Below are 25,314 nucleotides of genomic sequence, written 5' to 3'. Positions count from 1 at the left end.
TGAGCCAGAGTCACATGTCACTCTTTGCCATTTCTCTACAGGAGGTAGACAGTACTAAAAAAATCCTTTACCAGAAATTATAGGAAATTATTTAATGAAAAGGTGCTTAAGAAAACTGGACTATTCCAACACACCTCCCTCAGGTCTGCAACACAGACTAACCACCTGTTACCATAGGAAAACCAGTAAAAATGGTGTATTACTGTAAACATGCACACAATATGTCGTATTATGGGTCTGAATTTTAAGACTAGCAACCATGTACATTGCATTGCATTGTACAGAAACCTGGCGAATGCCCTGTGTATAGTCTTTGAATTCAGACACTATTGTTATGTACAAATTAAGGGCATTTTCTCATCTTTTCTGTTAGCGGATTTCTTGGAGCACCCCCTAATTTTGATCCTCATATATATACAAATGTCTGAGGAAAAAATGACACTTTTGTCCGGCGTGTCACGATTATCAGTATATTTGTCACTAAGCCACCCCACTAATAATTATTAATTACTTACAAGAATGTTCATTACTTGAACACAGGGTTTGATAGCCAAGAAAGTTCTGACTTCCATGTTCGTCTACTGTTCATCTCCAATTCAAAGATTTCTAAATCGTACCTACCGTGGCTATGACTTCAAGCAATAGATCATAAGTTCGTACATGTATACTTTCACTTATGGACCTCCTTGTTAAAATCTACAAAATCTCCAGTGACTAAGATGATTTATCTTCTCAACCTTTTTGCTTTCCTATTCACCAATGCGCAGAGGCACCCACCTTGTCCGCCAAGCTGGACCCCATCCAGGAAGTCAAGAAAGTTCTGACTTCCACATACGTCTCCTGTTCATCTACAATTTAGAGATTCTAAATCATTGCTACCTTTGCTATGATTTCAAGCAATAATCATAAGCTCGTACATGTATACTTCCACTGATAATGGACCCACTTTTTTTAATCTACAAACAGATCTACAATGACTCCAAAATTATCTAATCTCCTCGATTCTTGCTTCCCTATTCACCAACGCGCAGAGGCACCCACCTTGTCCGCCAAGCTGGACCCCATCCAGGAAGTCTTTGTCGGCGAAGACTGCGAGATGGTGACCCAGGTCAGTGCCCCCGAGGCCGATGTGTTCTGGTTCAAGGACAACGAGCCACTCGAACCCTCGGACAAGTTCGAGGTCCTCACCGACGGCAACACCCGGAAGCTCATCGTGCACGACGTGCAGCCAGAGGACAAAGGTCGCTACGCATGCGCCATGGATGCGGAGAACGCCACCTACTCCAGCCTGCAGATCCAAGGTTGGTTCCTTGATCACGTGACACTGCTGATATAACGGGGAATACACATGCATGCTCAGCTTTCTGTCATTTTAAATCATTTCCACCAGAAGTCATGTATATCAATCATACTTGTATTGGTATTTAAGGGTTATCATTTTTATCCCTCCTATTACATTGTATTAGGAGGCATGTATTTGGTGTCAATGAATGAATGAATGTTTGGGAATTTGATTATTTAATCAATCTATACAGCAATTAAAACAAACGCATACAACTATGTAAGCCCCATTAAGGAAATAACTGAACCTTGAATGCAAAGATACAAAAATTTAAATCGACTTCACCGTATTCACCGTATCTTGTGACTCAGGGGTTTAATTTGTTTGATTTCTGATCAGTTATCAACCAAAGTTTTCAACATTTTGATCTTAAATGATTTCGCAATGAGTTTGACTGAAGAAGCAAGCCCACCAACATTGATGTTCAACAAAGGGATTTAAATTCTATCCATGTCTCAAGAAAAGTTATAGTGACTGAGAGTAAAACGACTCTCATGTACTCCATCCAGATTTCTACCTTCCTCGCTCGTTCACTTCCTGTCTACACCTCTCTTTCTGTCTCCATTCTTCTGAGATCTATCTTTACTGCTACTCGAACTTCTCCCATTTTGTTTTGCTTTCCGTCTACACTCTATGTAATTATTACGATCGCTCACATTATGAACCATCAGCGCGACCAGGTAAGACAACATGTTTACTGCTCAGCAAAGTTCTTGATTTTAATACATGTCACTGTTGCTTTCTGTCTTTCTATGACTTGGTGCTTTCAGCAAATATTATTAACGTTTCATTTCAGTCAAAGGTAGTAGCCGTCTTGTAACGCAACATATGGAATACTGTTTTGAGGATCTATCGATCACGAAAAGAAATCGAAGTAAAATGCAGAAATGCATTTCTCACACCCAAATCTGCCGCAATTGCGAGCTAAAAGCAATAACCTCAAAGCGTTGCAGCCGAAACAGTGCTGATTTAACAAAAAGAGTTTGACGTATGCAATTTTTACTGACGAAGTTTAAAAGGATTGCTGATTTGGATTTGCTACCTTTGACTATAATTCGATGTCGCTTTCCTGTTTTATTGTCGCCACTTCTTCTACGTGGATGATAACATGCCAGTATTCTCTCTCACTGTTCTTGTGACTGAAATGTGCTGCTGTATATATGTAAATATGATATAGATGACCTGTCGTGAATTTGTCAGTCAACAAGCAAGGCGTGGTCCCTACTGGTTTGAAACACAACGTGATATCGCTGCAATGATTCCATGTGCTTGAGTATGAACGGAGTCTTAACCCTGTCGGATATCACGTGAAAGCGCTATTCGGAATTACGCATTCTCTTTATTAAATTGAAAAGAAAAAAAAAATTAACCGCGCTCTCAAGTTACCAACCATGCGAGTGTATTAAGTCAAAGTAACGCATCCAACAACTAGACCCATTTTCCCAGACTCATTCTCATATTACACACATGGGCACTGTGTTGAACAAGGAAATTTGAACGCAAAAAGTACTCTCAATTTACAATCTAAATCTAAGCAAGATTATCTAATGCTAAGTAATGTGCATATTTTCAACTCGCAGAAATTAATCAATCAATAAATTATTCATACTACAAGAGGATATAGAACAAACAAAATTATAAGTCCAGCAGCTGCTTTGGTGATGTATTGTTCAGGTCTGGCAGAGTGATACTGTGTGAGACTGCTCTATCAATGTCCCTAAATTAATAAAAACGTCCATTCGTCAAATTATTGTAACTTTTCGGGGGGGGGGGGGGTTCTCCTTTTTCCCTGTAACTGTTAACAGCTATGAAAGTCAGGTTAGGTTTCACCCCCGAAATGAATCCTTTATTTTAACTGTAATGACCGGGAACTATACGGTTCATTAAAATCGCAAAATGTGTGAAACAAACTCTGCATTAATGTCAATAAAATTGACCTAAGAAATGTTTTCTTGCTGATATTCACAGCATAGCATTGCCTTTTGGCTGTATCAAATGCGGATAAGAAGGAAATATCTTGGCACTGCTTATTCTGCCGTACTTTGCTGTGTTGAAGCAGAGTTTTCCTCAGCGGAAACATGGGTTATAGTTGCTAAATATCATTCGCTAGTTTGCTTTCAGAATGTAATTCATGCTAATTTGATAACTAACTATTACATCACGACCTTACTCTTTACCTTAAGGTAAACATTAAAAGAGGCAATGTTGTTCCTAATTCCGTTTGAGGGTTTGTGTGTGTGACGTCATTTTCTTCGTATAAGAGACGAAATCACAAAGTACTTTTGAAATGAGTTGTGGATTTGTCAGATGCTTTCTGTAACATGTCGACAGAAAAATACTCTTATCATTTTGACACAGATGCAATTAATCATCTAGAATAATCTTGGGATTGAATGAGTGTTTTAATAAACTGGACTTGTCTTCAACGACTTAACATTAATAGCTGTAATAGTACCATGTTAGTACGACGTACAAACATTTAACTGAGAAACAAGTATTATTTCCTCATATCAATAATACCCATAGTGCACGTCATGAGTTCGACACCCACGTGTCATACACTCCACGAGTCATGCAGCCCACGAGTTATACAGTCCACGAGTCACACAACATGGCAGCCCGTGAGTTGGACACTATAAGCAAACAAGACCCACGAGATCGACACATTAAAACCTCGTGTTGCAATGTCGAACTCGTGGGCTGTTTTTACCTAGTGTCGAACTCCTGGGCCTTATTTGCGTAGTGTCGAACTCATGAGCTGTGTGACTCGTGGGCTGTATGACTAGTGGGCTGAATGACTCGTGGATCTCGGTCTTGTTGGTGTCCCCTTGCTGACGGTTGTGCTCTTTCTGTAGTGGAAGGCTCAATACTCGCTTAAGTCATCCGAATAAGCGTGCTACCCATTCTTATATACCAAAATTATAACGTAATTGAAAAGCGCGAAAAGGCAAGGTCACAGACAAAACTCTGAGCGTAATATCGCTCATTTGCATGGAGCAATATTAGGCTGAGAACCAGAATTTTGTGTAAGCGATAAGTACTGGGATGTTTCAACAAACTTGGGTTATCTAAAGGTGACATTAACTGAAAGCGTATGCAGAGTTTCTAAGGTATTTTGCCAGATAAAATTACACATAGCTATTATCATGATTAATAACATGATAGAATATTTGTATATAATTATTTCATCAAAGCTCTTTTCATGGCGTACGTGCAACGCTCGAATGTATTCGCTTCTGTCATTTATGTGTATATACATTTGATGTTATAGCCATCATCAGTAATTAAATTCCATATGCGTGGTACAGCTAACTTTATAGCAAATGCTTTTTATACCCAGTAAAGATGCTTCGATACCGGCAGCAGTATCATATTTTAACACGCTTCTTTGCTCTCTAACTATGGAGAATTTTGCGCTGCATTTCAACGTGTAGAATGTGACTGAAGTATGCGCATTGTCTTTGAAAAGAAGAGAAAATACTATGTATCATACTACAAAGAATCTATATACTTGATTACTGTAGAAGGTGCGTTTTCATTCAAATAGAAATATAAAACGTACTCCATGGAACACTAAGCCAAAGTTTTACCCTAATCGTCCTCCTTCATAGCCACAGGTTGTTTCCTCTTGTTAGAATTTGTCGTAAGAATTTGGGAATGACACCCCAAATAAATCAATGCGAATGGAACATTTTCCCTATATGTTAGGTAACACAAGTGGTGTGCTCTTGCTTTTATGGAATATAAAATATGTATGATTTGTCTTGCTTTTATAGAATATAAAAATATATAATTTGACTTGATCTTTAAAATAAGTTGAGTGCTCCTGTGTTGACATGACATTAATGTTTCTTCGTGCTTAATCTTTACTTATTACAACTGATTTATAATTGCCCTACATCGACGTAAATAATCAGTTGCAGTAATAATAACAACTCGACAGAAGCATTTCATAAATTTGAATAATCTATACTTCTCTTACTACCTTGATTTGTAACGTATTTAAAGAAAATCTTAAAATTATGTATTCAGGTATAGTTTGTTTCAGTTTTAGTTGTCTGAAAACAGTGCATAGGCGGGAAAGGAACGTCTCACCGCTCATTGAAAGTACAAGAACATGTTTTTTTTTATTCCAAGAGTGCACTAAGATAACGTATGCGTGTGTACATTGGCTTTGCTTGGAATGACAACTAAACAATACAAAAAATCTCGCGTGCGATGTTATGATTTTAATCCGTCTGTCACTTCACACCAACCGTCAACAGAGAAGCCCAGCCTCAAGGTGGATACCTTGAAGGACACGACGGTCAAGGCCGGGGAGACCATTGAGCTCTTCCTAGAGATCTCGGGCTCGCCTGCCGTCGAAGTCGTGTGGACGAAGGGCAGCACCAAGCTCACCGAATCGGACCGGGTGGAGATCATGACCACGCCCAACGACGCCACTCTCTTGATCAGCAAGGGCCAGCGTTCGGATACCTCTGAATATTCGGTGGACATCAGCAACAAACACGGAAAGGCCAATGCTAAAGTTAAAGTCAAAGTGATTGGTGAGTGATCATTACCTCCTTTTTTAACTTTTGTGGTGTTGTTGTGGTAATGTTCTATGAACTTAAACACGAGGTCCATAGTTCGAATCTTGTCTCGTTCGTACATTGGAAGATGCTGTCCATAATGTCTCCCTTGACCGCAATGTTTGAAATCATAAGATCAATACTTGCTCAATAATCATAAAGAATCAGCATAAATTATGATAGATTCACAAAGCTGTTCTTTCTTATTTGGAATTAAAACGAGAAAATTATACTAAAGGATCAAGATTCAAGATTTGAATTAAAGGGTCTTATCACACTAAAGCATTGAGTAAGGTAATAGAATAAGTTACCATGATCATACATATGAAAAGATGATGAATGTGCAATTATATAGTACTTTATTTGTAAGTCATATTTGGCCAATTGATTTCTCACAGTGTGGGACCATCTGATTCACAGTGTTATTGATGGGGCTTAAGACTCTTAAAAGGGAAATTCGGAGATCTATTTTTGTTCCTACGCATATCCTAACACAAGCAGATTAAATAGCATAGTGGGTAAAATAATGATATGGATAGTCTTGGCCAATAATGACGGCGGGGACCTTGGGAATACCAGAGCTGTTTACTGAAGAGGTCTCCCTAGCAACTAAGAATAATTTTTCGTACTGCATTTTCATCATCATCATCATCCATCATTATAAGAAGATGTAGCCATATTGTTAACGTTCTTACTATCATCATCATAAAGGCATGTGATTTTACCTTTTGCGGATAAAACAAACACCAAACTTTAGAGCTTTAAAATAGTTCTAAAATGTGAGTTAGGGATAGAAACAACCAGTGTAAAAAAAATAATCAATATAATCAATGTTAAGTATAGTTGAATGTACAGTATGTGAACAATAATTATAACGTTATATTGTTTCTGGACTAAACCATCTACAGTTGTGGTTTAGTGAGAAAAATAGGGACATCTCCTTATATTTTAGGCTTTATTGCAAAATGTTTCATATGGTAGGATGTTTTGTGATACAACTGACCTACACACATACATCGAATGTGATAACTTAATCATTTTTTTTTAATCACTGCTCGCATTGGTAAACAGTACCTTTAAACGATGCCATCATTTCCAACGCTCCGACCTTTCTCCCAGATCTTCCTGGCTCTCCGGAAAGCGTGAAGGTCACAGCGTACAACGAGACCACCGTCTCCATCGCCTACGAAGCGCCCAAAGATGATGGCGATTCTCCAGTCACTAACTACCAAGTGGAGTACAAGGAGAAGAGAGCCAATAATTGGGAGGTAAGACGCAGAGTTGAGGACGTGCGGAAGTTACAATATGAAAGAGGGAATTCCCCAGGGTTTTTACGCTACGTCACCGAGTCTGTATACAAGACGGCTCGTGCAGTTATATTTCGTTATTCCGGAGGTTCGTCTTTCCGAAGGCTCGTCAATCCGAGAATGAAATAAGGTTCGTACTTCCGAAGGTTCGTCAATCCGAGAATGAAATAAGGTTGTAATTCCCAAGGTTCGTCAATCCGAGAATGAAATAAGGTTGTAATTCCGAAGGTTCGTCAATCCGAGAATGAAATAAGGTTCGTAATTCCGAAGGCTCGTCAATCCGAGAATGAAATAAGGTTCGTAATTCCGAAGGTTCGTCAATCCGAGAATGAAATAAGGTTCGTAATTCCGAATGTTCGTTTATCCGAGAATGAAATAAGGTTCGTAATTCCGAAGGTTCGTTAGTACGCACCTTCTTTTTGTTTTCGGATTACGGAAAAACGAAAATGGTCCCTTCTCTCACAAAGTTAAAGAAGGCAGTGACCACCGTGCATTCAGCCGTGTGTGTCTCTTTATAATCTTCGATTAAGGCAATGTTAGGAGTAAAGCTGATACTGGATCAAAGTTTCCCTAGCACGGCTAGCTTTTGTTGTGTATTTCTTGTCCTGATGTTATGGAGAGTAACTGAAATAATTCTTACTCCTTCGTAGAGACCGTTTAAAAAATGAATTTCTTTCCTGCTCCATTTTATCTGCTGGCTGAATGTACTTTTTGTTATTCACGATATTGTGTTAAGCAATTGGACAAGCTACTAGTGTAATACCGATGAAATATTCCAATGAGGAAAATGATATGTATACTCGGATTCGGATTAGCTCTCTCCAGCTCAGTCCAAGTGACCTGTTTACACTGTATTAGTTTGTTTGATTTTCAAGTAGTTGCACACAGTAGCTGCTGTAAAATTACAATTACAGTTTTATGAGCATTGATGAACGAATCTGTCAGGCTTGTCCAGTATAAACAACTGCGTTTGGTACTACATTTTGGGATGTTATCCAACATCTATTTCACCCTTCTCATTAACAATCCGTCTCTCGAATGTACCCCCAGCATTTTATTCAAAAACTATCGCATTGTTATTTATACTTATGCATATTGTTTGCTTGGATATGAATGTCATTGAACTAAACTGAGCTGAGCTTCTTGATTTTGTCTGTACTCCCGTCAGGTGGCCGACAGCAAGGTGCGAGACAAGCAGTACACTGTTACCGGGCTGACCGAGGGCAAGGAGTACCTCTTCCGGGTCGCGGCGGTCAACGCCGTAGGCGCCGGCAAACCAATCCAGACTGACAAGCCACAGCTTTGCAAGGAGCCCTCAGGTGAGTGCAATCTAGCCATATGTTCTTCCAATACCGTTTGGTTGATTGCGACGCTAATCCTTCGACGCGAAAAAAATGTTGTTCTGCACATGCGCGCGACAGACGTTCCCACTGTCCAACCCGAAAGGAGGTGCGTCATAACCATGAGACTAAAGCTCGCTAATGTTATTTCTATACTACTTTTGCTGTTGGTGCTGTGAAAGGCGGCTGAATGGCCAGGTTTCTATGACCTTCTCTTTCAATTCAAATATCATATTTACGTGATGTGATTTGACCTAAGATTCGTTAACCGTCACTCTGAATAGATGCGGAAAGTGTTTGTAAAATCGAATTCACATGGATGGACAGGAAATTTGCAATGATACGATGTTTATTGCTATAGTTTAGCTTTTGCTACTCTGATGCCATAGTGTTATCTCTAGCTAAGACCCCAGTGTAGTATTTTAACAAAGATGTTAACTAATCTGATAAAGTTTACACAGTAGAATCGAATGTTGTTTTGATTGGTAATTAGCTTGTCTCTTTGGTATTTTTATACACTGCTCGTTGAATGAAGAGAACAATACTGATTTGAAAACCCTTGTCCAAGCAAAAGCTCTCCTTTACTCGTTAATGATAAAAAGTTCATACCCCACTTCTGCTGATGTGTTCTAGTCTGTTGTGTACATTATATTGGTGTCTCTTTAAAGACTTCCAAAGTGGGTTTTACATACACAAATTCCGTATCATTCCTTGAGCCCCCTTTCCGAGTTACAGATCTAATGCTCTCATAAAATTGGAGAATATTTCACCATATAGATCCAGTGATGATTGTCATTTCTACATTGTTCGCTGACAGAGCCCCCAGATGCGCCGGAAGCACCCAAAGTCATAGCCACCGCCAACGGCTGTATCTCACTCCAGTGGAAGCCTCCCGAATTCGACGGTGGCCGTCCGGTCACCGGCTACTTACTGGAGAAGAAGGAGACATCAGGCAACAGGTGGTCCAAGGCATCCAAGGATGAAATCACCAACACCAAGCACAGCGTCACAGGTGGGTGTCTCTTTGAGTAACCATGGTAACCATGTTTAGAGGTTGCGCGCTACATCGAATTATCTTGAAAGGCGGATAGCCTGACATAATCATGATAATGCACTTATTTTGTTCTCAACACAGATTGATAACTGTATATGCACATCAACATAATCGGAGAGCAAGAGAATACTGAGTAGAGGGGTAAAGATTGAGAAGTGAATTTTCTTCAATTTGTCTCCCTCTAACAAATGAAATGAAATAAAATGAAATGAAATGAAATGAAATGAATCGTATTTGCAATATTGACAGAAGTTCAGTTTCAACATTCATGTTAGGAATAATATTTTACGCGGAACCAATCAAACGTCATTCGCTAACAGGTATTTTCGTAACGACTTGCGAAAAGTGTTACTGCGTGAGAAAGTCAAATTGTATCTTTCAGATCATTAGGGAAACCCCTCCTAAATATAGGCCTACTACCTGCATATGACATCTCGGCATAAATCCCGGATGAATGACGTGAACACCATTGAACTGCAAATACATTGTCACCTTAAACGGTTTTTTGTTTGGTTTCGCAGGCCTCACACAGGGTGCCGAGTACATGTTCAGAGTGTCGGCAATCAACAAAGTCGGAAGCAGCGAACCCAGTCCACCTAGCAAAGCAGCGCTCGCAAGAGAACCACTCGGCGAGTATTTACGCATCCATAAAGTTCGATTTTGTGGCGAGAAGCCGCAGTACGCGTTTGAAAAACCCCTTTATGTTTGCAATGAGACGTTCTGGAAAAAACTGCATTTGTCACTCACCACGAGGATTTATGGAAAGTATTTTTTTCGACTACTACTGCTCACTGGACATTTTGCTAGCAGCCAAACGAGTACCTCCAGAGGTTTAGATTACATTGTGCATCAAATATCACAGATCACCAGTGTTTGCAGTGAAAGGTCGAAGTGATCGTGTAATTACTATCTTCATTACGCGATACTGTCACAAGATGTGATCGCGCGAAAGATTATAACGACTATAAATTATGTTTGGTGCCATCACCAGATTACCTAGTTCGTAAAGCAGTATTGTGTTGCCTTATAATCATTTCATGATATCATAACTATGCCTCCGGTGTAAACGCAATGTATCAATTGAATCGTTTACCACAATCATTACCGTTTTCGTATTTTCCTGTTCATCTCAGTATATTGTAACCATCATGTATAACGATGCGGTGTAATCATAAATGCTCTACTCGTTTAGACCCTGCCTCGGCCCCTGGGGACCTGAAGGTTGGAGATGTGACCAAGGACAAGATCCCCTTGGAATGGACCAAACCCAAGAGGGATGGTGGCGCTCCGATCCAGGGCTACAACGTGGAGAGGAAGAACCCAGACACCGGCAAGTGGGAACCGATCAACAAGACCCCCATCCGTGGCACCAAGTACACCGTAAGTACGAAGTAACAATGTCCTCATTAATAGTCTCCATTTCTGTGTATCTCTCGCTATCTATAAATGAACATACATATATATATATATATATATATATATATATATATATATATATTGTATCACTCTCGTTCTTTCTTTCCCTCTCTCTCTCTCTCTCACACATACACACGCACACACCACCACCACCACCTTCACCACCAACCCCCCTCCCATTTTCTTCCCCTCTCCCTCTCTATCTCTCTCCCTCTCTGTCTATGTATCTCCGTATGTCTTTCGTATACTATACTCTCTCTCTCTCTCACGCACACTCTTTCTGTCACCCTCCATATCTCTCTCCCCTCTCATTCTTTCTTTTTCTCATTCTGTCTCATAGCTTAGGTTACACCCCTTTTCCGGCACAAGCCATGGATACTTTTAGTATAAAATCATGATTTTAAGTGATATGAATACTCCTGATCAGGGTACACCATGCACCAACCTAATTTTACCTGCAGTATTTCGCAGTTGTTGAGATCTAGCTGTAGCAGTCAAATTCTTTACGTTTTTGATATGTAACATCTTCTCCAAAAGAATTGTCTGAGCAGGATACTTGGGAACTCCCCCCCCCCCCCCCAAAAAAAAAAAGCCGAATTGGAAAGTAAGACATTTATTTAGAATGTTTCATATGCGTATTTTGTGACGTTGATAGACTTTCTAACAACAGCAGTTGCCATGGTATATCTTTGTCACGTGTGTAGGTACCCACTGCTGAAGGGGAGGAATATGACCTGAGGGTAGTAGCAGAGACCGAGGCTGGTGCCGGAGAGCCGTCCGAGGCGACAGGCCCAGTGCTCGCCAAGGACCCCGAGAGTAAGTATCATGGTTTGGTGAGGTGTCGGCTGATGGTATAAAAAAGCGTAATGCGGGCAAGGCTCCCAAAAGGCACCCGATCAATAGAAACCGAATTTTGCATATTCGATATCAATTGCCAATCACCGGAAGATGCGATTTTGTCATTCATCGTATTCTGCCAAATTAGTTCTATTTTCGTGAAGTTATGTTATTGTTGTTTTTCCTTCCTGTTAAGAAGGCGATCTCCACAACAAACACCAGTATCAAAACGAAGTAGGTTTTGTAATGCACCAGGATGCTATTGATTTTTCATAGGCTTGTTAGGTCGCGTCTTTCGCGGAATTCCGCATCGCATCCCCTGTTTTTTCTTATTGCAAACTTACGTGCCTTCACGGAACAGATAATGTGTTCTGCTATCAGCAATTCCATACAATTGTATACATCACTTTCTCGTCGCTTTCAACGCTCTACACTTCTAACATGGCTAATAGTCTCTGTTGGTTTGATCTTGAATGTACCGATTGATCTGAATGTGTTACATGTTGCCATTGTTATCACTGTTTCACGGTTCCCTGTGTGTTTGTTTGCCTTTGTTATTAATAACTCCAGTTCCTCCCAAGCTTGAGCTGAAGAACATGAAAGATTTGACCGTCAAAGCGGGCCAGACATTCAAGCTGAACCTGAAGTACTCCGGAAACTCCCTACCCAACCTGCAAATGGTCTCACAGTTCCAAAGAGTTGACTGGGGACGAGAGAGTTAAGGTGAGCCCATAAATTCTTTCTATTTGAAAACATCTTAGAGTATCACCCGCCTCTCAGAAGATATTCACTCCTGGGTCCTGTTGCATAAAAAAAGATGCAGTCAAACATAAGTCAGAAATTAGCCAATCAGAACTGAGTATTTGTAGACATATGTGGTTGTCTGACTCATGTTTTATCTGAACTTTTATGCAATAATCCAGTTCACAGTTACAATCTGAACATGTGCAGATAAAGGTCATTGCAGACTTTCTCTTGAGTGGAGTGTCACTGAGATATTAAAAAAAAATAAGCTTAATAGTCTTTATGAAGACTATGTTATAAATATTCATGTATGAACCAAGTGCATAATAATGTGGACGTCATGGTGGTAGACCTCTCTCTGAGATGTTAGTGGTCAGACACAAAATTTGAACTTGAACTTGAACTTGAACAAAAATGTTTTAGAACTGAGATGACCATTAAATATTTTTTGATGCTTTCTAACAGATGCGTTCAACACCCGTGGAGAGCGAGATGTCGACATGGGGAGCCGCCCGGGCCGACTCCGGTACCTACACCGTGACGGTCAGCAATCCGTTCGGCACGGAGAAGGCGTCCGCTGAGGTCACTGTCATCGGTAAGCAGAAGGGCCATCCAGATCGACATGTACACTGCAGTCTTCTCCATCTGAAAAATTACAACATGATGTCAAAAATTTCGCGAGAATACACACAGATGCACAGATATATCGTATGCTTATCCAGGCCCCATTCATTCTCAAAAGAGGCACTACGCATTAGATATTTGCAGTTAGAAACACGCCGTTCAGAGTCCATGATACAGCAATTTAACTTTCGAGGGGATACACACGCGACAGCTATTACTAACCTTCAGACTTTAATATGCATGGCATCATATGATTGATGAAGTTGAAATACGAAGTCATTTTACTGTCTCATAAGATAAGTATATATCCGAATGCGTCATTCATACAAAGAGAACTTACTGAAATGGATTATTACTTGTAGTCAAAATGTCGAAACTGATGCCGCATGGAAGTAGGAAAAATGGACGTCAGGACAGTCAGTTGTATGTTAGTTGTATGTCCCATTGAGCACCATCCTGTAATCTATCTCATTCACCTTCTACAACATCCCTCCTCCAGACAAGCCGTCGCCTCCTCAGAAGCCGCTGGAGATTAAGGATGTCTTCTCTGAGTCCCTCACCCTCACCTGGAATCCACCCGAGGACGATGGCGGCATGCCGCTCTCAAACTACATCATCGAGAAGCGCGACGTCCGACGATCGGGATGGTCAGTCATCAACGACACGACCAGGGACACCACATACAAGGTGGGTGGATACCAGCAAAACATGACGACATCGTAAAGGTATTCATCAACGAGCTGTAGATGTTCCACGTTAATCCCTCGACCTCGACTAGAAGCCAGAAAAAAAAGAAGAAAATGTTGTTCTGCGCATGTGCAAGATATCTGTTTCCACAGTCCAACCAGGAAGGAGGCGCGTCGTAATCATTACCGTCGCTAACCCACAGCTCGCATTGGTGCACGTCCCAATGCTGTTAGAGAGATCACAATCTCAACAGCCTCTAAGTTTTACTCAGTTTTCCTGGAACATCAACAGAGAATCTCTTACTTGTATTCATGTAAAAGAAAAAAACTTTGAACGATTAATAACCACCCTCAATGGAATGTTTTGACCTCGAAAACTGAACTCGTTTATTGTGCTGTAAAGCATCTACTACATGTAACAACATACAAAGCTAAGATAAATTTGAATCTGTTTATACATCCTATACAGTAGCGTTGTCTAGATTATTCTAGGAACGTGAATGTAATGTCACATGATCACGATGATATGATCACATGATACTAATGTCACGTGAATTCCACAACTACCAGGTGACCAGACTGGTGGAAGGCACGGAGTACATGTTCCGTGTCGCGGCTGAAAATGCTGAAGGCACTAGCAAGTGGCTGGAGGCGTCCAAGTCCGTCGTTGCGAAGAACCCGTACGGTAAGTAATCATCGCTCCATTACTGCGCAAATACACCAGTCACAATTAACATATTGGAAGCACAAAAACTCAAAGTTCTGTTGTTATTGTTGTTGTTTTAATGCATCGTTTATGAGTAAAAGAAGGGGGAATAAGCAGAGACCCTTGCTACAAGAGAGAAACCAATTCTGATTCTTTCCATGTGAGATAACGCGAAGGTTACCCCCCCCCCCCCAAAAAAAAAAAAAGACGATATTAAGCAGTCATCAGCTCTTTACGTAATATAATGATAGAAATGCTATCGAATATTTTTTAGAATCTTATGTTTCTGATAGGAATGAGAGCACTAATTCTAACACATTCCAATCACAAGCACGGGTACAATATCATTAATTCTTATTCTTCATGTTCAATGATTTCAGAGGAGGCTAGCGCACCAGGCACACCCGAGGTCGTCGACTACGACAAGGACTTCGTCGAGCTCGAGTGGGAAAAGCCGAAGAAGGACGGCGGCGCCCCGATCGAAGGGTACGTGGTGGAGAAGCGTGAGAAGGGGCAGCAACCGATGGCAGGAGGTAACGACTAGCCCCGTCAAGGGAACTAGCTACAAGGTGCAGGGTCTACCGGCAGGCCGCGAGCTGGAGTTCCGGGTGGCAGCCGTCAACAAGGCCGGGCAGGGCAAGTTCAGCGAGTGCTCCGCGCCGCAGAAGACCAAGCCGAAGTTTGGTGAGTGCACACGAATGGAATACCACCAACACTGAGTTTATGCTTTCTTTTGAGTTTTACAGGATTTACATGATAACTATAGTTTGATCAGTCACCATTCCCGACGACATACTCGAAGACGTAGGATAACTTGGAGCACATGATTTTCTTCACTTTCTGGAATACATATACTGAATCGCAGATAAGAATAAAAATTCAAGCAACATTACATCAAATGGATTCTTTGATTAAACAGACTTTAATGTATATATACTACCTACCAAAAGTTTATCATGTATCAGTGGTGGTGGGATGCATACTTATTAGTCAAAATCATGTTGAAAATGACGCTTGTCAAATATAGGCACTGAAAGTCTCTCTTCTCAACTGTTTGATCTTACAGCGTTCATTATGGCGCTTCATGAGTAACCAACGAGATGGGTATCTTTATACAAACAGGTCTCCGACAAGTTTAAGCCCGAAAGAAATTCCTAAAAGTGTTGTATTCGTAGGGAGACAATATTCTAGAGTGCGCCTCATGATTGAAAAACGTATCAGTTTTAAACGAGTGTGTGTCTGTCATTCCCGACATCAGCTCGCCCTGAACTGAAGGGCGACAAGCTCCGTGACATCAAGTTGAAGGCTGGCCAAGATTTCACCCTCACCCTCAAGTTTGAGGGCGCCCCACCGCCGACCATCACGTGGAGCCTGAACGGAAACAAGCTGTCCACGTCTGACCGCTTGACCATCAAGGAGGAAGAGGAACAGACCGAGCTGAAGGTCAGGATGGCCGAACGATCGGACACAGGAACGTACGAACTGAAAATTGACCAACGACGCCGGTGACGTCAAGACCAGCTGCAACGTCAACGTCCAAGGTACGAGAGAGATTCATGAAATTCTGTTTGGTCCAGTTTTTTGTAGGTAACATTGGAATTGGTGATAATTCAATTCTTAAAATTATGTCAATAGCATTCAAATCATGTACTTACAAGTACTAATGACGAGTCTATCATATTCCCAGACGTATCAAAATAATTGCTAAACATATCTGAAACACATTATCTTCCAGTGACATCAAAATGCAGGCATACACAGATAGCACGAGTATGTTGCATTGCGTTTGACAGACACCTCTGTAGTAATACAGACATGACCAGCAGTGTTCAAACTTGTGAACATAAAGTGTTTTGGAAAAAAAACAGTACGTGCATGAGCCCAAATACACTACAACAGATCTATTATGCTGGACAAATTGGGCAAATGCCTATCCAGCCAAACGTAACAGTATCTTTGCTCCTGTGAAAATGAATCTGCATGAGGGGAACTTTAACACTATTGGAGTGTGAACAAGCTAGAATGTCGGCGGGCAGGTTGTGCCATATCACTTCAAGTAACCTACCTGGGTGTTTTTTCTGCCTATTATACTGAGTTAACATGGGATTTTCGCGAATAGCGAACGACCATGACCTATCCTATATAGAAACTCTAAATATCCGTGATGCTTAATACTCAACCATTTTTCATTGAATAAGCCTACAGAAGATAATGAAAGGTTATCTGATGTTCTAACCAGATGCCCCTAGTGCTCCACGTGGGCCACTAGAGATCTCGGACGTTTTCGCCGACCACTGCCAGTTGACATGGCAACCACCCGAGGATGATGGCGGCAGCGACATCCTCAACTATCTGGTGGAAAAGTGCGAGGAGGGCGACGATTACTGGTCAAAGGTCACGGGATTCTGTCAGGATCCGCAGGTCCAGGCCAACAAGCTTCACCAGGGCGTGACCTACAAGTTCCGGGTCAAGGCAGAGAACGCTGCCGGGTTTACCAGCGCTCCCCCTTGAGTCTGAGATGGTGAAGGCCAAGAACCCCGTATGGTGAGTATAGAATCGATCTACCTTCAAAGCTAGAACACATATTTCCGTCCAGTTGTTGTATTGTATGCTTCAGCCACAAAGGTTTTAATTTTTTTTGTGTGGATAAGAGGGATTTTTTAAATCTGCCAGCTGACTGACGAGCAAGTCTGTTTTTGTGATCGGAAGGAAATATATGACTTGCCACAGCAAATATATATTGGATAAATAGTTATATTGGCGAAAAAACGTATAACAGGTGGAAAACGTTTCTTTTAGGATAGATAAACAACTAAAAAAAATCCCTTTTGCTGAAAAGTACATATAAATATTGATTATAAGTAACATGATTTCGAGAGCTATCTAGATATATAGAGAGATGACTTTGATACCTATATTTTCTTTAATATCATTATGATCATTTTGGGAAGTGTGGTGACAGGCGTGTGCCTTACCAAAGACCTTGATAATGGAAATCCCTAAATTTGAGAATGAGTTCAAGATTCATCGTAAATCCAATTTATGGCCTCTCTCATTACATCTGCAGATGAGCCAACCTCACCTGGCAAACCACGCATCCCGAGCTACGACAAGACCACGGCTGACCTTGAGTGGGACAAGCCCTCTTCGGACGGTGGCAGCAAGATCACCGGCTACGTCGTGGAGCGTCGGGAGACTCGCAGTCAGCGGTGGGTGAAGGCCACGCGAGACCCCGTCCTCAATACGGAGTTCACCGTCACGGGTCTGATTGAAGGACGCGAGTACCTCTTCAGGGTGTTCGCGGAGAACAAGGCCGGGCTCAGCCCGCCCAGCCCGGAGTCAGACCACCACACCGCCAAGGCTCAGTTCGGTAGGAAACAGTTCTGGAACCCTTCTACCTTAATACACTTTAACTACGTAGGATGTGTTTGAATTAACAATAAAAATCGAAAAAAAATATCAAGAGAAAAGCAAAACCATCTTGCCAACTACCTTATGAAAAGAAACTAATATTATTTCGTAGCAGATACTTTATGTACTACTTGACAACACAAAACTGATGATCTTCCCCCCCACACATCAGTAAAGGAGAATATGATCACTGAATTAGTCACCGAGTTCATCTTGCCATGGAGAAATCTAAAAATGAAAAATGATTTCTTGGCACGAATTGCCTTAAATGGAGTTATCTAATTTTGTGTGTTTGAACAGAATGTATCCAATTTACCATAATCTCTCTTCAGATGAGAAAAAATCATGCAGTTGATTTTCCAAAATAATTTATGTGATATATGCAATAATTTCTAAAATCACAGAGGCACCAAAGATCGACACGTCGGCCTTCCTCGTCAACGACATGCGAGTCAAGGAGGGAGACAAGTTCGACATCACCATCCCGTTCGTCGGCGCCCCCGCTCCCAGCGTCGAGTGGATGAAGGACAACCGCGAGCTCAAGGTCGGCGAGCGCTTCTTCGTGGAGACAACAGAGACGAGCTCGGTGCTCCGATGCTCACGAGCTGAGCGTGGCGACTCTGGCTCGTTCAAAATCAGCTTGGAGAACAGCCGCGGCACCGACAACTTCACCATCGGCGTCACTGTCCTGTGTAAGAACCAAATATGGTGCCATACTTTTTGCTCGCTAAAATCGTAAACAGCCAGTAAATTGCTTTGATATCACCGATGTTTGCTAGGATGGTTATGACTGTAGCTGTGTAAATTTCATCGGTTTTTTTTTCTTCTTTTTTGTAGAATGTTGTCTTTCTTTCTGTTATTTACTTATCAATTTGAAATCAAAATACCGGGTTATTGTTATTTTCCTCTGACACTGATTTCATCTTCGAACTGCTTTATGTCATGAAAATCATTGGTTACCTGTTTGTGTGAATAAAACTACAGCACCACCAACCGCCCCCAACGGCCCACTTGAGTACAGCGAGTTCACAAAGGAAACTGTGCGCGTCAACTGGAAGGTGCCTGACCACGACGGCAATGGCTCCATCTCTGGCTACCTGGTCGAGAAACGCAACGCCAAGCTGGACAACTGGACCCGCGTCACCGCGAGTGCCCCCCACCACTTCACAGGTGGCCCAAGGATCTCACGTACCAGAGTGACTACGTGTTTCCGCGTCTGTGCCATCAACCAATACGGCACTAGCCAGCCCCTCGAGGGACGCACGGTCAAAGTCAAACTTCCCTTTGGTAAGTCGCTAGTTGCATCATTCATGTACGAACCATTAGCTTCTTGCAACTTATAACATTAACAAGGTGACTCTGCCATTTTCGGATCTGTTTAGAATGATCTAATTTGCTTTTTTAAGACTTACAATTCTTCGACATTTCTTTGGTTTCCCAGATGAGCCCGACGCACCTTCAGCCCCCAAGATTGAACGGCATGGATCGCAAACTCGGCCTCAGCTCGGCTGGGAACCCCCCACCAACGATGGCGGTAGCCCGGTGACCGGCTACATCGTGGAGTTCCGCCCCGTCGATGCCAAGGACTGGCAGAAGGCCAACTCGTTCCCGATCAGGGACACGAGCTACAACCGTGCCGAACCTGAAGGAGGGTCGCGAGTATCAGTTTCCGGGTCACAGCAGTCAATGACGCTGGAGATGGCAAACCAAGGCCGCGCCCTCCGAACCAGCCGTTGCCAAGGAACCAATCTGTAAGTCACTCCCACCCAGGGAAGAAAAATCCTCAGTCTTCCTATTCAACAAGCGCTGTCAGAGTGCTCACAGTATGCTCAACCTTTGACGGCGGTCTCGATTGCTTGAAAAATTTCAGGGAAAAAGTCTCGTAATTAGTAGCAGGCACACTGCATTAATACTGATTGTATCTTAGAGATGTTTTCCCTGAACACCTACATTGTCTGTTACTTAAGGATTTGTCACCTCTACTATAATATTTTGACACGAAACGCCGTGGTGATACCAAATGAAATATGACCATTCTCAATCACATTTTTTGGTTATGTTGATGATTTAATCATAGGCAACATCCTGAATAACAATATCAGAAATATACTACCTTGAAAAAAACTCCTATACAAAAGTTAATCTGCGCTTCTCTCTACACATTTTCTATTAACTAAGCGATAACGAGTTTTCACCATGATTAAATATCCGATAGTTATTATTTCCACAAAATATCCAAATCGCTTTTCCAAAGCCTTTGCAATTTCAACTCTTAGGAAAAACGATTTTGGATGTGACAAAAAAATAGTAACAGTACATAATTTCAATACACGCAAAAACGTGATCTTCTAATGGAACGGCTTCCCCCACGAAAGCCCTGACAACGAAGTTTTCCCACCTTTGTACGCAGTACCTGCCGACGCTCCGGGCAGACCTCAGCTGGACAAGGTGACCAAAGACAGCGCCGCCCTCTCGTGGAGCAAGCCCGTCGGTGACGGCGGAGCGCCCATCCAGGGTTACACCATCGAGAAGAGAAAGGTCGGACCGGGTCCCAAGAGCGACTGGACACCTGTAAGTGGTCATCTTTCCTGACCAGACCATGTCTGGATTTTAAGGCATTCACTGTTTTCATCGCTGTTCGCGCTGATGATAGATTGTCTGGAGTATAGAGGACTATTTTTTAATTGTCCTTCACATATCTTCTTTTTAGTCGACTCCCTTGATGACGAGAAAGTGGACATTTCAGGTAAGCATTTTGTGCCCTTTACGGCCAGCCCCTGGGAAGCTGAAAGTATGTCAGCAGTAATCCACTATAGAAGTGTACCTGTTTACATTGTCGAAAGGAGATCAAAAACTACAACATGACTGCCTGCTTATTGAATACAATGTATTGAATAAGCTCTGTGAAAACCTCTCGCTGGTTCATGTGTGTGATCATAGCAATGTGCTGTGTAAGTTTGCCAAAATTTGTCAAAGTGGTCTACAAGTGTGTATAACGTTTTTTTTTTTCACGAGTCTTAAATATTTGTCGTTCCGCTTGTCTTTATGTGATATGGTAAATAGGTCAAGCAAGTGTCACCCAAGGAGAGCTCAGCCATCGTCCCTGACCTCACGGAAGGAGAAGAGTTGGAGTTCCGGGTCATCGCTAATAACGAGGCTGGCCCCGGAAAGCCCAGCGCGCCGACGCCGTCGACAATTATTGAGGATAAGCCAGGTAGGTCGTAAATTGTCCTGCAATACTGCTGCATCTTTACGCCCGAAGTCGCGCCTAGGTGAGCTTACAAAATGCTGCCATGTCATAGTTGTGAGGTCAGTGATGTATCCTACGCGGAAAGGCGCACACTGGTTAGTCTGTGTCCAGTTTGGCGGATTTTTGCGCGTCTGTGAGAAGAGTAGCTTGAAAGAGCTGCGCACGCAACAAAAATCCGTCAAAGGGGGAGTGGATCGGTCAGTCTGCACTTGGCCAAAGAGGAGATATTACTGATTCTTTGACATGACTTAGCAAGAGCTTTTGTGACCACTTAGGTACGCCTTTCGTCGTGTAGCTGCTACAATATTGCAGGATGATATACAGCCTACCTGAATTGTTCAGTAGCTAACGCACACTAACCTGCATACCGCTGTCCGGCAGACGTTCATGAGAGTTTTGTGGGCCTAACACTTCATGTCGCCTCGTCTATATCTTCTGTTATATGTGCTTGTCGTCACTGATGTTCCTCTTTTTTTATTCAGTCTAGATTTTATCATATCTTTCTGTCTATCCCTGTCTAGATTGTTATCCCACAAAGTGATAGTACATGCATTCGGCATATTTGATGTACTGATTGCTGCATTTCGATTGATTCGAAATGTTCAAAGCGTTTACAGTCTTCAAAGTGTCCATAATGCCACACCCATTGTATTCATGACACATGAACATGTATTAATTGAGAGAAACCGATATGTGAAAAAGTTTAAGGAAATATCACTCTTTGTAATGCTCAAATACGTGCAATGCCACATTAATATCACTTCTTGTAATGCTGTATAAGCTGCAATGTCACGTGAATATCAATCCTATTAGTGCTGAACTACGTGAGATATCACGTACGTGAGACAAGCCCTTTGTGCACGCCCCAATCTTTGTCCCCTCTCAGAACGTCCCAAACTCGACGTAAGTGGTCTCGAAGACCTCAAGGTCAAAGGTGGCGAGAAGTTTGAGATCGAGCTGACCTTCACCGGATTCCCCAAGCCAACGGCCACCTGGGAGATCGGCACCGCGCCGGTGAAGGAGGACGGCCGCGTCCTGATCAAAACCACCAAGACCTACACGAAACTCATCGTCGACAGCGCGCAGCGATGCGACGCCGGACGGTACACCATCGGCGTCAAGAACGCCTCGGGTGTGGACACCGCCAGGTGCAAGGTTGTAGTTCTCGGTAAGGTCAAAGCGTGCTGCAGAATGAGTTGAAGAATACCTAGCATCTTGCTATCATTATTGTGGCGTTCCCAAAATTTGCAGTTGCTAAAGCACTTTTACAATTACAATAATTACAGTTGATTATTCAACTCTCCCAACGTACTGTATCCATTTGATGCTAATTTCAATAGTTACCTCGTACATGTACACAAGAATATAGTCCTCATTATCCCTTGCGTAGCGTGACAGATTCACTTACAGCGCAGGTTGTTTATTGAACAACATTACTATAATGCAGACGTGCTTCATGGCAAAGATACCTAACTCGCCTTTACGTAAAATACGTTTAGCGTTTTAAACAATTGAGACCAAACAGTTCTATTTTGCCATCACCGGTAACCTCTCCTCTTGGTCTTGACTGAACAGCCGAACCCGACCCACCCCAGGGTCCGATCCGCGTCGCTGACATCACCCCAGAGAGTGCCGTGTTGTCATGGAAACCGCCCATAAACGGCCCAGAGGACGTAGAGAACTATGTGGTGGAGAAGCTCGACCCGGATACGCACGCCTGGACGAAGGTCAGCAGCTTCGTACCCACCCCGCACTTCAAGGCGAAGAACTTGAAGCCGGATGCAGAGTACCAGTTCAGGGTCTCGGCGGAGAACAAGTTCGGCGTCAGCAAACCGGTTATCACGGAGATGTTTGTGGCCAAGAACCCCTTCGGTAAGTACTTCGAATCAGATGACTGCTCCGCTTTAAAGGTTGTATATCCCTTTTGCAAACGTCACAAAATTTTGCACGCTTGAAGAACAATGCCTCCAAACATCGAGTATGAAATCATACGGTAATTCTCCTCAGAGCTTTCGAATAAAAGAAATTAAAAATCAACCCTATGTTATTCGAAAATACGCTTCTCTTTTTTAGGAAAAAAAACTGATTATGATTTGTTAGTTGTTCGAATAAATTCGGACTTATTTCACCTTCGTCATATACAAGTAACCAGTATTATTATTTCTACTAAGGAAAGGTCTGAATTACCTATCAACAAAAATTCGTCATACATTTCTGATATCAATGTCACAGTCGTCTGACTCCCACCGATTGTTCGATTACGCGATCATTTTGTAGACCCTCCTGGACCTCCCTCGCAACCGGAAGCAACGTCTACCACGTCGACGACGATCACCATCGAGTGGAAGCCGCCGACCAACAACGGCGGCAACCCGGTCATCGGATACCTCGTCGAGAAGCGCAAGGAGAACGGTGACTGGAGCAGTGCCAGTCGAGCCACCATCAAGGATACCAGCTTCACAGCTTTCAAGCTCACCGAAGGTATGACGTCAATCATAGTTCATTTCATCATTATATCAACCAGCAGAATGGGGAGATGCAATGTTGTAGCAACCATTGTTTTGTTTGTTTGTTTGTTTGTTTGTTTGTTCATTTCCATCTGAGAAGATGGCTGGATAGCCCATAGTCAGCTACATTAAGCTGGTCTTCCATGGGGTCCAGTTGGATGTGCGGTGAGACCACTTCACCGGGTTAAACACCCTGCTCTTTGCGATGAATGAATGAAGCGGGATCTTTTACGTGCATGAGTTGTTACTCTCTCATACACGGGACCTCCATTTTATGTCCCATCTGAGGGACAGAGTGTTTTGCCTCTTGCTAGAGGGGACGGTATGCTTACACACAACATTGCTCGATCAGTCCAGACTCGGGTTCGAACCCGGGCCCTTAGGATCGTGAGGCAGACTCGCTACTGACTGAGTCACCTCAACTCTGTTGAAGCAACCAAAAAAAAAAAAAGATAGCACGAGTATCAGACGAATATAAGTTCTAATTACCTGTCTGTGAAGTTGCCTTCACCATGATTGATTTTTAAGAAGGTGAAAGGTGATAACAAAGAAAAAGGAATAGGTATTGTCATTTGAGACTTTGATCAAACATGTTCTTGATGCAATGTTGTATCAAAATCACAACAAAAAGTTAGTCATGTTAGTGCACAATCAAGTGCTTCAAATTTATCGTGTAAAACAAAATTTTATTGTCCAGACTTGATCTCAGTATATGATCTCGAATGATAATCTCTCTTTTTTTTTGGTACTTTTCTTGCGTCTTATTATGTATTTGTGTTATCGTTTGTTTCCTTCTTGTTTTGCGGAGGTGGGTGAGGTGGGTGTTTCACATAAGGGGAGTATTGCCGACAGGATCTGACCATTTATTTCCCTGCAATGTTATTTGAACATTCATCTTGGCACCCCAACTAATGACACCAGACAATCTCAAAGCTACGCACTGTTTGCTGTCGAGCAGAAGTGCATGGCCATCAACGTCCAAACACAGACACATCTTGACAGAATGCAATACATTTTTGGTCTCTTCCAGGTACCAGCTACGAGTTCCGGGTCAAGGCAGTGAACGAGGCCGGCCCGGGCAAACCCAGCGAGCCGTCCGAAGCTATCACCGCCAGACCTCCACCAGGTTTGTTGCGTGTAGATTATCCCTTCTTTGTCTTTGTCAGATATTTGATTTTGCAAAATACGAATAAGCGCACCCATGGTTGCGACTCAGGCATCCCGGTGCAAACTAGTGCCTTATTCTGGGGTTAGTACTCGCCCGTCAGTTCCAATCTGCATTTCGCCAGGAAATGGAGTCGTCTGATGATAGATAATTTGATACGTCGTTATGTTTTTCATCACCATTATCGTTTAACCCATTGAAGACGAGTACCGCGAATACTCGGACAGGTGTAGGAAATGCGTGTTATAGCAAAATCAGTCAGTTAAGCTCCATTTTCTCAGTCAGGGGTTGGGTTCCTTGATGGTTTTCGTCCATGCTATCTTATCACCTGAGTGAGAATAAAGCTCTTTTCGT

General features: G+C 42.4%; 1 protein-coding gene across 1 annotated transcript in view; it reads left to right on the top strand.

Moving 5' to 3' along the window:
* The window catches only part of LOC139714937 (twitchin-like), a 123,211-nt gene that overhangs the window by 58,090 nt on the left and 39,807 nt on the right, over window positions 1-25,314 (top strand). The window contains 34 exon segments of the mRNA XM_071626589.1: window positions 1,032-1,301; window positions 5,608-5,889; window positions 7,033-7,181; window positions 8,389-8,539; window positions 9,378-9,572; window positions 10,136-10,243; window positions 10,807-10,994; window positions 11,735-11,846; window positions 12,438-12,523; window positions 12,525-12,590; window positions 13,077-13,206; window positions 13,735-13,922; window positions 14,492-14,606; window positions 15,008-15,138; window positions 15,140-15,311; window positions 15,886-16,112; window positions 16,114-16,168; window positions 16,867-17,129; window positions 17,131-17,175; window positions 17,700-17,997; window positions 18,443-18,730; window positions 19,023-19,192; window positions 19,195-19,245; window positions 19,247-19,325; window positions 19,480-19,667; window positions 19,669-19,704; window positions 19,706-19,747; window positions 19,750-19,789; window positions 20,449-20,609; window positions 21,102-21,252; window positions 22,175-22,456; window positions 22,864-23,160; window positions 23,566-23,769; window positions 24,826-24,921. Of these exon segments, the coding sequence (XP_071482690.1) occupies window positions 1,032-1,301; window positions 5,608-5,889; window positions 7,033-7,181; window positions 8,389-8,539; window positions 9,378-9,572; window positions 10,136-10,243; window positions 10,807-10,994; window positions 11,735-11,846; window positions 12,438-12,523; window positions 12,525-12,590; window positions 13,077-13,206; window positions 13,735-13,922; window positions 14,492-14,606; window positions 15,008-15,138; window positions 15,140-15,311; window positions 15,886-16,112; window positions 16,114-16,168; window positions 16,867-17,129; window positions 17,131-17,175; window positions 17,700-17,997; window positions 18,443-18,730; window positions 19,023-19,192; window positions 19,195-19,245; window positions 19,247-19,325; window positions 19,480-19,667; window positions 19,669-19,704; window positions 19,706-19,747; window positions 19,750-19,789; window positions 20,449-20,609; window positions 21,102-21,252; window positions 22,175-22,456; window positions 22,864-23,160; window positions 23,566-23,769; window positions 24,826-24,921 (5,316 nt within the window).

The sequence above is a fragment of the Diadema antillarum genome, unplaced genomic scaffold, assembly GCF_040938485.1.
Source record: "Diadema antillarum isolate AM-2024a unplaced genomic scaffold, OU_Dant_1.0 scf00000045, whole genome shotgun sequence".
Classification (NCBI taxonomy): Eukaryota; Metazoa; Echinodermata; class Echinoidea; order Diadematoida; family Diadematidae; genus Diadema; species Diadema antillarum.
The sequence above is the reverse complement of the archived record's forward strand: the minus strand, read 5'-3'. Positions and strand labels throughout refer to the sequence as shown.